The sequence below is a fragment of the Chiloscyllium plagiosum genome, unplaced genomic scaffold, assembly GCF_037043375.1.
Source record: "Chiloscyllium plagiosum isolate Xiang-an unplaced genomic scaffold, Cpla_swu_hap1 HiC_scaffold_35, whole genome shotgun sequence".
In the NCBI taxonomy this organism is placed as follows: Eukaryota; Metazoa; Chordata; class Chondrichthyes; order Orectolobiformes; family Hemiscylliidae; genus Chiloscyllium; species Chiloscyllium plagiosum.
In genome coordinates this window covers 39,129,079-39,146,372 of record NW_028270173.1, presented here as the reverse complement: position 1 = coordinate 39,146,372, position 17,294 = coordinate 39,129,079, and the positions used below count along the sequence as shown (strand labels likewise).

Below are 17,294 nucleotides of genomic sequence, written 5' to 3'. Positions count from 1 at the left end.
CCAGCCTGACCCCCATTGTGTTACTGTATCTGCCCCTTCACACCAGCCTGACCCCCCATTGTGATGTTACTGTATCTGCCCCTTCACACCAGCCTGACCCCCCATTGTGATGTTACTGTATCTGCCCCTTCACACCAGCCTGACCCCCCATTGTGATACTGTATCTGCCTCTTCATACCAGCCTGACCCCCCATTGTGATACTGTATCTGCCCCTTCACACCAGCCTGACCCCCCCATTGTGTTACTGTATCTGCCCCTTCACACCAGCCTGACCCCCCATTGTGTTACTGTATCTGCCCCTTCACACCAGCCTGACCCCCCATTGTGATGTTACTGTATCTGCCCCTTCACACCAGCCTGACCCCCCCCATTGTGTTACTGTATCTGCCCCTTCACACCAGCCTGACCCCCCATTGTGTTACTGTATCTGCCCCTTCACACCAGCCTGACCCCCCATTGTGTTACTGTATCTGCCCCTTCACACCAGCCTGACCCCCCATTGTGATGTTACTGTATCTGCCCCTTCACACCAGCCTGACCCCCCCATTGTGTTACTGTATCTGCCCCTTCACACCAGCCTGACCCCCCATTGTGTTACTGTATCTGCCCCTTCACACCAGCCTGACCCCCCATTGTGTTACTGTATCTGCCCCTTCACACCAGCCTGACCCCCCCATTGTGTTACTGTATCTGCCCCTTCACACCAGCCTGACCCCCCATTGTGATGTTACTGTATCTGCCCCTTCACACCAGCCTGACCCCCCATTGTGATGTTACTGTATCTGCCTCTTCACACCAGCCTGACCCCCCATTGTGATGTTACTGTATCTGCCCCTTCACACCAGCCTGACCCCCCCATTGTGTTACTGTATCTGCCCCTTCACACCAGCCTGACCCCCCATTGTGTTACTGTATCTGCCCCTTCACACCAGCCTGACCCCCCATTGTGATGTTACTGTATCTGCCCCTTCACACCAGCCTGACCCCCCATTGTGATGTTACTGTATCTGCCCCTTCACACCAGCCTGACCCCCCATTGTGTTACTGTATCTGCCCCTTCACACCAGCCTGACCCCCCATTGTGTTACTGTATCTGCCCCTTCACACCAGCCTGACCCCCCATTGTGATGTTACTGTATCTGCCCCTTCACACCAGCCTGACCCCCCATTGTGTTACTGTATCTGCCCCTTCACACCAGCCTGACCCCCCATTGTGTTACTGTATCTGCCCCTTCACACCAGCCTGACCCCCCATTGTGATGTTACTGTATCTGCCTCTTCACACCAGCCTGACCCCCATTGTGATGTTACTGTATCTGCCCCTTCACACCAGCCTGACCCCCATTGTGTTACTGTATCTGCCCCTTCACACCAGCCTGACCCCCCATTGTGATGTTACTGTATCTGCCCCTTCACACCAGCCTGACCCCCCATTGTGATACTGTATCTGCCCCTTCACACCAGCCTGACCCCCCCATTGTGTTACTGTATCTGCCCCTTCACACCAGCCTGACCCCCCATTGTGTTACTGTATCTGCCCCTTCACCAGCCTGACCCCCCCATTGTGATGTTACTGTATCTGCCTCTTCACACCAGCCTGACCCCCCATTGTGATGTTACTGTATCTGCCCCTTCACACCAGCCTGACCCCCCATTGTGATGTTACTGTATCTGCCCCTTCACACCAGCCTGACCCCCCATTGTGATGTTACTGTATCTGCCCCTTCACACCAGCCTGACCCCCCATTGTGATGTTACTGTATCTGCCCCTTCACACCAGCCTGACCCCCCATTGTGATGTTACTGTATCTGCCCCTTCACACCAGCCTGACCCCCCCATTGTGATGTTACTGTATCTGCCCCTTCACACCAGCCTGACCCCCATTGTGATGTTACTGTATCTGCCTCTTCACACCAGCCTGACCCCCCATTGTGATGTTACTGTATCTGCCTCTTCACACCAGCCTGACCCCCCATTGTGATGTTACTGTATCTGCCCCTTCACACCAGCCTGACCCCCCATTGTGATGTTACTGTATCTGCCCCTTCACACCAGCCTGACCCCCCCATTGTGTTACTGTATCTGCCCCTTCACACCAGCCTGACCCCCCATTGTGATGTTACTGTATCTGCCCCTTCACACCAGCCTGACCCCCCATTGTGATGTTACTGTATCTGCCCCTTCACACCAGCCTGACCCCCCCATTGTGTTACTGTATCTGCCCCTTCACACCAGCCTGACCCCCCATTGTGATACTGTATCTGCCTCTTCACACCAGCCTGACCCCCATTGTGTTACTGTATCTGCCCCTTCACACCAGCCTGACCCCCCATTGTGTTACTGTATCTGCCCCTTCACACCAGCCTGACCCCCCATTGTGATACTGTATCTGCCCCTTCACACCAGCCTGACCCCCATTGTGTTACTGTATCTGCCCCTTCACACCAGCCTGACCCCCCATTGTGATACTGTATCTGCCTCTTCACACCAGCCTGACCCCCATTGTGTTACTGTATCTGCCCCTTCACACCAGCCTGACCCCCCATTGTGATGTTACTGTATCTGCCCCTTCATACCAGCCTGACCCCCCATTGTGATGTTACTGTATCTGCCCCTTCACACCAGCCTGACCCCCATTGTGTTACTGTATCTGCCCCTTCACACCAGCCTGACCCCCCATTGTGATGTTACTGTATCTGCCCCTTCACACCAGCCTGACCCCCCATTGTGATACTGTATCTGCCCCTTCACACCAGCCTGACCCCCCCATTGTGTTACTGTATCTGCCCCTTCACACCAGCCTGACCCCCCATTGTGTTACTGTATCTGCCCCTTCACCAGCCTGACCCCCCCATTGTGATGTTACTGTATCTGCCTCTTCACACCAGCCTGACCCCCCATTGTGATGTTACTGTATCTGCCCCTTCACACCAGCCTGACCCCCCATTGTGATGTTACTGTATCTGCCCCTTCACACCAGCCTGACCCCCCATTGTGATGTTACTGTATCTGCCCCTTCACACCAGCCTGACCCCCCATTGTGATGTTACTGTATCTGCCCCTTCACACCAGCCTGACCCCCCATTGTGATGTTACTGTATCTGCCCCTTCACACCAGCCTGACCCCCCCATTGTGATGTTACTGTATCTGCCCCTTCACACCAGCCTGACCCCCATTGTGATGTTACTGTATCTGCCTCTTCACACCAGCCTGACCCCCCATTGTGATGTTACTGTATCTGCCTCTTCACACCAGCCTGACCCCCCATTGTGATGTTACTGTATCTGCCCCTTCACACCAGCCTGACCCCCCCATTGTGTTACTGTATCTGCCCCTTCACACCAGCCTGACCCCCCATTGTGATGTTACTGTATCTGCCCCTTCACACCAGCCTGACCCCCCATTGTGATGTTACTGTATCTGCCCCTTCACACCAGCCTGACCCCCCCATTGTGTTACTGTATCTGCCCCTTCACACCAGCCTGACCCCCCATTGTGATACTGTATCTGCCTCTTCACACCAGCCTGACCCCCATTGTGTTACTGTATCTGCCCCTTCACACCAGCCTGACCCCCCATTGTGTTACTGTATCTGCCCCTTCACACCAGCCTGACCCCCCATTGTGATACTGTATCTGCCCCTTCACACCAGCCTGACCCCCATTGTGTTACTGTATCTGCCCCTTCACACCAGCCTGACCCCCCATTGTGATACTGTATCTGCCTCTTCACACCAGCCTGACCCCCATTGTGTTACTGTATCTGCCCCTTCACACCAGCCTGACCCCCCATTGTGATGTTACTGTATCTGCCCCTTCATACCAGCCTGACCCCCCATTGTGATGTTACTGTATCTGCCCCTTCACACCAGCCTGACCCCCATTGTGTTACTGTATCTGCCCCTTCACACCAGCCTGACCCCCCATTGTGATGTTACTGTATCTGCCCCTTCACACCAGCCTGACCCCCCATTGTGATGTTACTGTATCTGCCTCTTCACACCAGCCTGACCCCCCATTGTGATGTTACCATATCTGCCCCTTCACACCAGCCTGACCCCCCATTGTGATGTTACTGTATCTGCCCCTTCACACCAGCCTCACCCCCCATTGTGATACTGTATCTGCCTCTTCACACCAGCCTGACCCCCCATTGTGATGTTACTGTATCTGCCCCTTCACACCAGCCTGACCCCCATTGTGTTACTGTATCTGCCCCTTCACACCAGCCTGACCCCCCATTGTGATGTTACTGTATCTGCCCCTTCACACCAGCCTGACCCCCCATTGTGATGTTACTGTATCTGCCCCTTCACACCAGCCTGACCCCCCATTGTGATACTGTATCTGCCCCTTCACACCAGCCTGACCCCCATTGTGATACTGTATCTGCCCCTTCACACCAGCCTGACCCCCCATTGTGATGTTACTGTATCTGCCCCTTCACACCCGCCTGACCCCCCATTGTGATACTGTATCTGCCCCTTCACACCAGCCTGACCCCCCATTGTGATACTGTATCTGCCCCTTCACACCAGCCTGACCCCCCATTGTGATGTTACTGTATCTGCCCCTTCACACCAGCCTGACCCCCCATTGTGATGTTACTGTATCTGCCCCTTCACACCAGCCTGACCCCCCCATTGTGTTACTGTATCTGCCCCTTCACACCAGCCTGACCCCCATTGTGTTACTGTATCTGCCCCTTCACACCAGCCTGACCCCCCATTGTGATGTTACTGTATCTGCCCCTTCACACCAGCCTGACCCCCCATTGTGATGTTACTGTATCTGCCCCTTCACACCAGCCTGACCCCCCATTGTGATGTTACTGTATCTGCCCCTTCACACCCGCCTGACCCCCCATTGTGATGTTACTGTATCTGCCCCTTCACCAGCCTGACCCCCCATTGTGATGTTACTGTATCTGCCCCTTCACACCCGCCTGACCCCCCATTGTGTTACTGTATCTGCCCCTTCATACCAGCCTCACCCCCCCATTGTGATGTTACTGTATCTGCCCCTTCACACCCGCCTGACCCCCCATTGTGATGTTACTGTATCTGCCCCTTCACACCCGCCTGACCCCCCATTGTGTTACTGTATCTGCCCCTTCACACCAGCCTGACCCCCATTGTGTCACTGTATCTGCCCCTTCACACCAGCCTGACCCCCCATTGTGATGTTACTGTATCTGCCCCTTCACACCCGCCTGACCCCCCATTGTGTTACTGTATCTGCCCCTTCACACCAGCCTGACCCCCCATTGTGTTACTGTATCTGCCCCTTCACACCAGCCTGACCCCCCATTGTGTTACTGTATCTGCCCCTTCACACCAGCCTGACCCCCATTGTGTTACTGTATCTGCCCCTTCACACCAGCCTGACCCCCCATTGTGATGTTACTGTATCTGCCCCTTCATACCAGCCTGACCCCCCATTGTGATGTTACTGTATCTGCCCCTTCACACCCGCCTGACCCCCCATTGTGATACTGTATCTGCCCCTTCACACCCGCCTGACCCCCCATTGTGTTACTGTATCTGCCCCTTCATACCAGCCTCACCCCCCCATTGTGATGTTACTGTATCTGCCCCTTCACACCCGCCTGACCCCCCATTGTGATGTTACTGTATCTGCCCCTTCACACCTGCCTGACCCCCCATTGTGTTACTGTATCTGCCCCTTCATACCAGCCTGACCCCCCATTGTGATACTGTATCTGCCCCTTCACACCCGCCTGACCCCCCATTGTGTTACTGTATCTGCCCCTTCATACCAGCCTGACCCCCCATTGTGATGTTACTGTATCTGCCCCTTCATACCAGCCTCACCCCCCCATTGTGATGTTACTGTATCTGCCCCTTCACACCAGCCTGACCCCCCATTGTGATGTTACTGTATCTGCCCCTTCACACCAGCCTGACCCCCCATTGTGATGTTACTGTATCTGCCCCTTCATACCAGCCTCACCCCCCCATTGTGATGTTACTGTATCTGCCCCTTCACACCAGCCTGACCCCCCATTGTGATGTTACTGTATCTGCCCCTTCACACCAGCCTGACCCCCCATTGTGATGTTACTGTATCTGCCCCTTCACACCAGCCTGACCCCCCCATTGTGATGTTACTGTATCTGCCCCTTCACACCAGCCTGACCCCCCATTGTGATGTTACTGTATCTGCCCCTTCACACCAGCCTGACCCCCATTGTGTTACTGTATCTGCCCCTTCACCAGCCTGACCCCCCATTGTGATGTTACTGTATCTGCCCCTTCACACCCGCCTGACCCCCCATTGTGATGTTACTGTATCTGCCCCTTCACACCAGCCTGACCCCCCATTGTGTTACTGTATCTGCCCCTTCACACCAGCCTGACCCCCCATTGTGTTACTGTATCTGCCCCTTCACACCAGCCTGACCCCCCATTGTGATGTTACTGTATCTGCCCCTTCACCAGCCTGACCCCCCATTGTGATGTTACTGTATCTGCCCCTTCACACCAGCCTGACCCCCATTGTGTTACTGTATCTGCCCCTTCACACCAGCCTGACCCCCCATTGTGATGTTACTGTATCTGCCCCTTCACACCAGCCTGACCCCCCATTGTGATGTTACTGTATCTGCCTCTTCACACCAGCCTGACCCCCCCATTGTGATGTTACTGTATCTGCCCCTTCACACCAGCCTGACCCCCCATTGTGATGTTACTGTATCTGCCCCTTCATACCAGCCTCACCCCCCATTGTGATGTTACTGTATCTGCCCCTTCACACCAGCCTGACCCCCCATTGTGTTACTGTATCTGCCCCTTCACACCAGCCTGACCCCCCATTGTGATGTTACTGTATCTGCCCCTTCACACCAGCCTGACCCCCCATTGTGTTACTGTATCTGCCCCTTCACACCAGCCTGACCCCCCATTGTGATGTTACTGTATCTGCCCCTTCACACCAGCCTGACCCCCCCATTGTGATGTTACTGTATCTGCCCCTTCATACCAGCCTGACCCCCATTGTGATGTTACCATATCTGCCCCTTCACCAGCCTGACCCCCCATTGTGATGTTACTGTATCTGCCCCTTCACACCAGCCTGACCCCCCATTGTGATGTTACTGTATCTGCCCCTTCACACCAGCCTGACCCCCCCATTGTGATGTTACTGTATCTGCCCCTTCACACCCGCCTGACCCCCCATTGTGATGTTACTGTATCTGCCCCTTCACACCAGCCTGACCCCCCATTGTGTTACTGTATCTGCCCCTTCACACCAGCCTGACCCCCCATTGTGATGTTACTGTATCTGCCCCTTCATACCAGCCTGACCCCCATTGTGATGTTACCATATCTGCCCCTTCACCAGCCTGACCCCCCCATTGTGATGTTACTGTATCTGCCCCTTCACACCAGCCTGAACTCACTGACCAACCCCTACCATTGTGACGATTTCTGTAATTGCTCTATTAAAATGAGTCATAGCTTGGATGTGCGCAGAGTGATGGCAACTTTATTGTGGGTACCATAGGTTATAGAATCCCCTACACTGTGGAAGCAGGCCATTCAGCCCACTGGGTTTGCACTGCCCCTTTAAACATCATCCCCTCCCCTACCTTATCCCTGTAACCCTGCATTTCCCCATGGCTAACCCATGTAGCCTGTACATCTCTCCACAATAGTGACAATTTTCTCACATCTTTGGACTGTGGGAGGAAACTGGAGCAGCCAGTGGAAACCCACACAGACACGGGGAGAATGTGCAAACTCCACACAGACTGTCGCCTGAGGCAGGAATCGAACCCAGGTCCCTGGCGCTGAGAGGCAGCAGTGCTAACCCCTGAGCCACCGGGCTGGCTGTGTTGGTTGTATGAGACTCTCCTGTCTGTTGGTCAACTTTGATAGTTTGACCTTTTCCCCCTTCCCACTTCCCTCTCCTCCTCCTTCCCCCTTTGGATTTCTGCCATGGAAGCCAGGAGCAGGAGTGAGGCCATTTGTGAGCTAACTCCAACGTGATCGTAGAGATGAGACCCATTGCCGTGCCCTCTTGCAACATCCCGCCCTCAGTGTAAACAAAATGGCATTGACGGTGAATAAAATGATGGAAGTTTTGGTTTCTTAAACTGGAGGAGTGCGGTGATACTGAGGGGGAAAGGGGTAATGCTGTAGAGGAGGCCATGCCTATTATAGGTTCTGTAGCCTGCCCCATTTTAATGTGTAGTAGAGCCCAAGTTATTGTTCAAATAGTCTAATGGTCATAGTCCATTACTTGAAGGCTCCCTAGGGATGAGGAGACAAGATTTTAATAAATGACAGATTACATAAGGCCAAAACAGAACATTATCAAACAAAATCAAAGTCGTTGCAGTATTGCACTGGGGCCTGTTGCTTCAGTGACCTCATCACTGAAGAGTAGAGGTCAACGTGAAGTCAAGTGCAGTAAACCGTGATGCCTCCTGTGGTAGGATTGGCTGGTGTTTCTCCATTCTGTGGTGGTGTAGTGGGTTGTTATGGGTCAGGGAGACAGCGAGGAGATCGCTGGCTTCCAGTTCAGTGATTACAGCCTGTCTCACTGCCCAGCGATGGATCAGACCATGAGTGCTTGGAAAGAAATTCTCAATGGGACACTTCAACATGGTCTCGCCTTTTCTAAAACAGGTGACAGGCGAAGATGGCTGCTTGACCAATGCACAATAGGACTGGTTCAAGTATCACATTAGGCACTAGCATTCCAGAGAGCTCAGTGGTCCTCAGCATCCCAATCTTGAGAATCTCAGTGAAGCTCCTCATTGGCTGGCTATGCCTCACTAATCTGTATGGAGTTGGCTGGTCAGGTAACTTTTAAACAACCATGTTTTTGGCTGCTTGTCCAGTGACAGTCAGATGGATCCCTGCCCCCTCTCATTGTTTCACCATGGAGACAGGCAGCCACACCAAATCAGCCTGCCTACCACTGTATTCTTCATACAGCCAAATTAAATCCTTCAGGTCAGCCCAATGGTTCCAATCCCAGATTTGGTGTAATCTGTTCTAGAAACTGCACTTGCAGCTTAAACAAAAGACTTGGCAATTTATTAACAATATAGTAATGTTATCAGAGCAAAATGCCCATGATTTTACACCCAATAATCTTTGTTTACCTCCAGTCATTTGAAAGACAAACAGAAATAGTTTGAAACTTTGAGGAAGTCGCTTTTATGTATGAGTTTCTGGTCCATGGTTTTACAATAATTGATAATGGAAGGTCAGGCAGGGAACTTCCAAGCCTTCATGGTGTAATATCAGCCAGACTGTTAGAAAACACCGTCTAAAACTCTAGCACCTCCCTGGAAGATTCCTCTGTGGTTTCCTAGTTACCATTCACGTGAGAACTGAGTCTCTTCCAGACTTGTGAGGACCAATTTCTAGGCACTGGTCTCACCAATGGGCAACCATCTCTGCTATCTATTTAAGCACACTGCCACTGCACGATCAAAACATCTACAGAGCACTTCTTAATGAGAATTGACCTGCAAGAAACAACAGGCCTGTTCATTCCTTTTCTATTCACAAGCTGCTGACCACAGTACAAAGGTTATCTTCAGCTCACAGCGCCAAGCCAAAAATGATTTTACAAAACCTCAGTTGTAAAGATAAAGTCTAGCAATCAGCCCCTTGACGACTCTGCACCAAGAATGTGATACAAAGTACTGGGGATCAGAAACAGATTGCTGGAGAAACTCAGCAGGTCTGGCAGACATATGTAGAGAGAACAGAGTTTTCAAGTCCAGTGATGTTTCTTCAGAATGGTGTATGCCTGGGACTGACGTACAGGGACCAAATGGGTGTCAGGTACAGGAATCAGACAGGTGAACACCTGGGTCTGAGATGTACTGGACCTCCAAATATCATGATGCTATTTGTGGGAGCTTGCTGTGCCCAAAATGTCCATTGGAGTTTCCCAAATTACAACGGGGTTACCATTTAAAAGGGGCTCCAGTGGCTGCCAAATGCATCAGGTCACGAGTGGGCGTTTCAGAAGCCAGGTCACTGGAATCGCAACGTCTCTCTCTGCAGAGCCAGATGCACACGCTGAGTTTCTCCGTTACACTGTTTCCACCTCGGCCATCGATCGTCTGACCAGAAATGGCGGGCCGCGGTTCAGGACGCGTGCGGCTCCATCGGGATGCCCCCTTCAAAGTCTACTCCCCGAACAGGTGCATGTCCAGACTCTCCCCCGGCCGTTCCCGAGGGGTTGGGTAGGGGAGGTGGAGGGGCTCTGCGTTCGTCTGCCAGTCGTATGGTCCCGGGCAGAAGAAGGGGTACACCCTCTCTGAAAAGTTGGCCACAAAGGTGTGGAGGTGCAGGCGCCTCTCTGCGTCGAAGAAGGACAGGCGCCCCTGACCATACCGCAGGTAGACTCCCACAACCGTAAGTTCCGGGCCCAGCTCCACTGGCTGGGGTGGGGGAGACCAATCCACCGCCTGGTACTCTGTCCTGCCCAGGCGGGACAGGCTCCAGTGCCCAGCGTTGGGTACCCCTCTCACCTTGGCCTTCCTGTTGACCGACTGGGTGGCTAGGCCCAGGTCCCAGGCCTCCTTGCGGCCTACCTCCACCTCCCAGTAGTGCTGGCCGGAGGAGAAGCCCCGTGAGGCCAGGACGCAGTGGCTGACCTGGAACCTCTCGGGGTTATCGAGGACCCCTGCCTGGCGGGCTTCACCATCCTGGACGCTGGTCCCTGACTCCGTCAGGACCAGCCAGGGATTCGCTGTGTCCGGGTCCAGTGTCAGAGGGACTGAAGTGGAAGGGGGGGGAGGGGGATGGAGAGAGAGAGAGAGAGAGAGAGAGAATATGAAGGAAAATATTAGATACAAATTCACGGCGCACATCTTTTCTTTGTATAAAAACAGAAAACTGACAGAGCAACCATGAAATATCAGAATTAGGCCATTCAGCCCATCGAGTCTGCTCCGTCATTCGATCATGGCTGATATGTTTCTCAATCCCGTTCTACCCAGTTACCCTTGCTCCCCTTCACCAAACAGGCACCTCTCGGATCTCTGTTTTACATACACTCTCAAAGGCCTGGTTTCCACAGCCCTCTGTGGCAACGAGGCTACAGAGAACAGGAAGATCCCACTGTTGGTGCCCAATCTCGAAAGGCCGCTGCTTCCTCCAATCCACATGCCGGAGATTTACAGCACAGGCCTTAACGGTTATTAGAGAGCCTGCTTCTACCAGTCTGCCTCAGAATAGACCCCATCTTGACAACACTGTTGACCAGCTTACACAGGCACGATGGGCTGAATGGCCTGACTCCGTACCATGTGTGATTCTGTGGACCGGCTACTTTTAAAAAACAAAATGCTGTCACCTCTGAACCTCATGTTGATTCTTTTGCAGATCGCCTGCAATTGGTGCCCTTTGGTCATTGACCCTCCTGGAATTCCAGGGCTCTTTTGTAACATTGCCTGCAATTCTGGTCTCCCTGCTACAGGAAGGGCGTTGTGAGACTTGAAAGGGTTTGGAAAAGATTGACAAGGATGTTGCCAGGGTTGGAGGGTCTGAGCTACAGGGAGAGGCTGAACAGGCTGGGGCTGTTTCCCCTGGAGCGTCGGAGGCTGAGGGGTGACCTTATAGAGGTTTACAAAATGATGAGGGGCATGGGTAGGGTAAATAGGCAAAGTCTTTTCCCTGGGGTCAGGGAGTCCAGAACTAGAGGGCATAGGTTTAGGGTGAGAGGGGAAAGATATAAAAGGGATCTAAGGGGCAACTTTGCCACGCAGGTGGGTACATGTATGGAATGAGCTGCCAGAGGAAGTGGTGGAGGCTGGTACAATTGCAACATTTAAGAGGCATTTGGATGGGTATTTGAATAGGAAGAGTTTGGAGGGATATGGGCCGGGTGATGGCAGGTGGGACTAGATTGGGTTGGGATATCTGGTCGGCATGGACGGGTTGGACTGTTTCCATGCTGTACATCTCTATGTCTCTATGAGCATCTTGGACATACAGAAACATAGAAAATGGGAACAGCGGTAGGCCAGTTGTCCCATCAAGCCTGTTCTGCCATTCACGATGATCACTGGCTGATCATCCGACACCGTATCCTGTTCTGCTTACACCCCCATTCCCTCTGATCCCTTCAGCGTTAACAACTATACCAAACTCCTTCTTAACAACACTCAATGTTTTGGCCTCTGCCACTATCCACAGCTTCCCCAATCTCTGGGTGAAGACTTTTGTCCTCATCTCAGTCCCGAACGGCCAGGCCCTTATCCTTAAACTGGGACCCCCCCCCCCACCCCGCCTCCCCTCCCCTCCCCCCTCCCCTGGTTCTGGGCTGCTCTGGTCATTGGGAACACCTTTCCTGGGTTCACCCTGTCTAGTCCTGGTTGAAGTTTGTTGGTTTCTATGGGAACCCCCTTCAACTTTTCTAGACTTCAACCCCAGGGCATCAATGTGGATCCAACCCCAGGGCATCAATATGGATCCAATCCCAGCGCATCAATGTGGAGCCAACCCCAGGGCATCAATGTGGAGCCAACCCCAGGGCATCAATGTGGAGCCAACCCCAGGGCATCAATGTGGATCCAACCCCAGGGCATCAATGTGGAGCCAATCCCAGCGCATCAATGTGGATCCAACCCCAGGGCATCAATGTGGTTCTAACCCCAGGGCATCAATGTGGATCCAACCCCAGGGCATCAATGTGGTTCTAACCCCAGGGCATCAATGTGGAGCCAACCCCAGGGCATCAATGTGGATCCAACCCCAGGGCATCAATGTGGAGCCAATACCCAGGGCATCAATGTGGTTCCAACCCCAGGGCATCAATGTGGTTACAACCACAGGGCATCAATGTGGAGCCAATCCCAGGGCATCAATGTGGATCTAACCCCAGGGCGTCAAAGTGGAGCCAACCCCAGGGCATCAATGTGGATCTAACCCCAGGGCATCAATGTGGTTCCAACCCCAGGGCATCAATGTGGATCCAACCCCAGGGCATCAATGTGGATCCAACCCCAGGGCATCAATGTGGATCTAACCCCAGGGCATCAATGTGGATCCAACCCCAGGGCATCAATGTGGATCCAACCCCAGGGCATCAATGTGGATCTAACCCCAGGGCATCAATGTGGAGCCAACCCCAGGGCATCAATGTGGAGCCAATACCCAGGGCATCAATGTGGTTCCAACCCCAGGGCATCAATGTGGATCCAACCCCAGGGCATCAATGTGGAGCCAATCCCAGGGCATCAATGTGGATCTAACCCCAGGGCGTCAAAGTGGAGCCAACCCCAGGGCATCAATGTGGATCTAACCCCAGGGCATCAATGTGGATCCAACCCCAGGGCATCAATGTGGAGCCAATCCCAGGGCGTCAACGTGGATCTAACCCCAGGGCGTCAATGTGGAGCCAATACCCAGGGCATCAATGTGGTTCCAACCCCAGGGCATCAATGTGGAGCCAACCCCAGGGCATCAATGTGGAGCCAATCCCAGGGCATCAATGTGGATCCAACCCCAGGGCATCAATGTGGATCCAACCCCAGGGCATCAATGTGGATCTAACCCCAGGGCATCAATGTGGATCTAACCCCAGGGCATCAATGTGGTTCCAACCCCAGGGCATCAATGTGGAACCAATACCCAGGGCATCAATGTGGTTCCAACCCCAGGGCATCAATGTGGAGCCAATCCCAGGGCATCAATGTGGAGCCAACCCCAGGGCATCAATGTGGAGCCAATCCCAGGGCATCAATGTGGATCCAACCCCAGGGCATCAATGTGGATCCAACCCCAGGGCATCAATGTGGATCTAACCCCAGGGCATCAATGTGGATCCAACCCCAGGGCATCAATGTGGAGCCAATCCCAGGGCATCAATGTGGATCCAACCCCAGGGCATCAATGTGGATCCAACCCCAGGGCATCAATGTGGAGCCAACCCCAGGGCATCAATGTGGAGCCAACCCCAGGGCATCAATGTGGAGCCAACCCCAGGGCATCAATGAGGATCCAACCCCAGGGCATCAATGTGGAGCCAAACCCAGGGCGTCAATGTGGATCTAACCCCAGGGCGTCAATGTGGATCTAACCCCAGGGCATCAATGTGGATCCAACCCCAGGGCGTCAATGTGGATCTAACCCCAGGGCGTCAATGTGGAGCCAACCCCAGGGCATCAATGTGGAGCCAACCCCAGGGCATCAATGTGGAGCCAACACCAGGGCATCAATGTGGAGCCAACCCCAGGGCGTCAATGTGGAGCCAACCCCAGGGCATCAATGTGGATCTAACCCCAGGGCGTCAATGTGGATCCAACCCCAGGGCGTCAATGTGGACCCAACCCCAGGGCGTCAATGTGGATCTAACACCAGGGCGTCAATGTGGAGCCAACCCCAGGGCATCAATGTGGATCTAACCCCAGGGCATCAATGTGGCTCCAACCCCAGGGCATCAATGTGGATCTAACCCCAGGGCATCAATGTGGAGCCAACCCCAGGGCGACAATGTGGATCTAACCCCAGGGCATCAATGTGGAGCCAACCCCAGGGCATCAATGTGGATCTAACCCCAGGGCATCAATGTGGTTCCAACCCCAGGGCATCAATGTGGATCCAATCCCAGGGCATCAATGTGGATCTAACCCCAGGGCATCAATGTGGATCTAACCCCAGGGCATCAATGTGGATCTAACCCCAGGGCATCAATGTGGAGCCAATCCCAGGGCTTCAATGTGGAGCCAATCCCAGGGCATCAATGTGGATCTAACCCCAGGGCATCAATGTGGAGCCAATCCCAGGGCTTCAATGTGGATCCAACCCCAGGGCATCAATGTGGATCCAACCCCAGGGCATCAATGTGGATCTAACCCCAGGGCATCAATGTGGAGCCAATCCCAGGGCTTCAATGTGGATCCAACCCCAGGGCATCAATGTGGAGCCAATCCCAGGGCATCAATGTGGATCCAATCCCAGGGCATCAATGTGGATCTAACCCCAGGGCATCAATGTGGATCTAACCCCAGGGCATCAATGTGGATCCAACCCCAGGGCATCAATGTGGAGCCAATCCCAGGGCATCAATGTGGATCTAACCCCAGGGCATCAATGTGGATTCAACCCCAGGGCATCAATGTGGATCTAACCCCAGGGCATCAATGTGGATCTAACCCCAGGGCATCAATGTGGTTCCAACCCCAGGGCATCAATGTCGATCTAACCCCAGGGCATCAATGTGGATCTAACCCCAGGGCATCAATGTCGATCTAACCCCAGGGCATCAATGTGGATCTAACCCCAGGGCATCAATGTGGATCCAATCCCAGGGCATCAATGTGGATCCAATCCCAGGGCATCAATGTGGAGCCAACCCCAGGGCATCAATGTGGATCTAACCCCAGGGCATCAATGTGGAGCCAACCCCAGGGCATCAATGTGGATCTAACCCCAGGGCATCAATGTGGATTCAACCCCAGGGCATCAATGTGGATCCAACCCCAGGGCGTCAATGTGGATTCAACCCCAGGGCATCAATGTGGATCCAACCCCAGGGCATCAATGTGGTTCCAACCCCAGGGCATCAATGTGGAGCCAACCCCAGGGCATCAATGTGGATCTAACCCCAGGGCATCAATGTGGAGCCAACCCCAGGGCGTCAATGTGGATCCAATCCCAGGGCATCAATGTGGATCTAACCCCAGGGCATCAATGTGGATCTAACCCCAGGGCATCAATGTGGATCCAACCCCAGGGCATCAATGTGGATCTAACCCCAGGGCATCAATGTGGAGCCAACCCCAGGGCATCAATGTGGAGCCAACCCCAGGGCATCAATGTGGAGCCAACCCCAGGGCATCAATGTGGAGCCAACCCCAGGGCATCAATGTGGAGCCAACCCCAGGGCATCAATGTGGAGCCAACCCCAGGGCATCAATGTGGAGCCAACCCCAGGGCATCAATGTGGATCTAACCCCAGGGCATCAATGTGGAGCCAACCCCAGGGCATCAATGTGGATCTAACCCCAGGGCATCAATGTGGAGCCAATCCCAGGGCATCAATGTGGATCTAACCCCAGGGCATCAATGTGGATCTAACCCCAGGGCATCAATGTGGATCCAACCCCAGGGCATCAATGTGGAGCCAATCCCAGGGCATCAATGTGGATCTAACCCCAGGGCGTCAAAGTGGAGCCAACCCCAGGGCATCAATGTGGATCTAACCCCAGGGCATCAATGTGGATCCAACCCCAGGGCATCAATGTGGAGCCAATCCCAGGGCATCAATGTGGATCTAACCCCAGGGCGTCAATGTGGAGCCAACCCCAGGGCATCAATGTGGATCTAACCCCAGGGCATCAATGTGGATCCAACCCCAGGGCATCAATGTGGAGCCAACCCCAGGGCATCAATGTGGAGCCAACCCCAGGGCATCAATGTGGAGCCAACCCCAGGGCATCAATGTGGAGCCAACCCCAGGGCATCAATGAGGATCCAACCCCAGGGCATCAATGTGGAGCCAAACCCAGGGCGTCAATGTGGATCTAACCCCAGGGCGTCAATGTGGATCTAACCCCAGGGCATCAATGTGGATCCAACCCCAGGGCGTCAATGTGGAGCCAATCCCAGGGCATCAATGTGGATCTAACCCCAGGGCGTCAATGTGGAGCCAACCCCAGGGCATCAATGTGGAGCCAACCCCAGGGCATCAATGTGGATCCAACCCCAGGGCATCAATGTGGAGCCAATCCCAGGGCATCAATGTGGATCTAACCCCAGGGCATCAATGTGGATCTAACCCCAGGGCGTCAATGTGGATCTAACCCCAGGGCGTCAATGTGGATCTAACCCCAGGGCGTCAATGTGGATCTAACCCCAGGGCATCAATGTGGATCTAACCCCAGGGCATCAATGTGGATCTAACCCCAGGGCGTCAATGTGGATCTAACCCCAGGGCGTCAATGTGGATCTAACCCCAGGGCATCAATGTGGACTTCACCAGTTTCCTCATTTCCCCTTCCCCCACCTCACCCCAGTTCCAACCTTCCAGCTCAGCACCGTCCCCATGACCTGTCCTACCTGCCTATCTCCCTTCCCACCTATCCACTCCACCCTCCTCTCTGACCTATCACCTCCATCCCCAGCCCCATTCACTAATTGTACTCTATGCTGCTTTCTCCCCACCCCCACCCTCCTCTCATTTATCTCTCCACCCTTCAGGCTCTCTGCCTCTATTCCTGATGAAGGGCTTTTGCCCGAAGCATCGATTTTCCTGCTCCTCGGATGCTGCCTGACCTGCTGTGCTTTTCCAGCA

The 17,294-nt window shown here is 53.8% G+C and overlaps 1 protein-coding gene across 3 annotated transcripts in view; it reads right to left on the bottom strand.

Annotated features, from left to right (window-relative positions):
• Positions 1 to 8,263: 8,263 nt before the first annotated feature.
• The window catches only part of LOC148140676 (butyrophilin subfamily 1 member A1-like), a 39,663-nt gene continuing 30,632 nt past the window's right edge, over positions 8,264 to 17,294 (bottom strand). For all 3 annotated transcript variants that reach the window (XM_087979525.1, XM_087979523.1, XM_087979524.1), the window contains one exon: positions 8,264 to 10,772. In XM_087979525.1, coding sequence (XP_087835651.1) covers positions 10,180 to 10,772 — 593 coding nt within the window. In that variant the 3' untranslated portion in view covers positions 8,264 to 10,179. The remainder of the gene's footprint in view (positions 10,773 to 17,294) is intronic.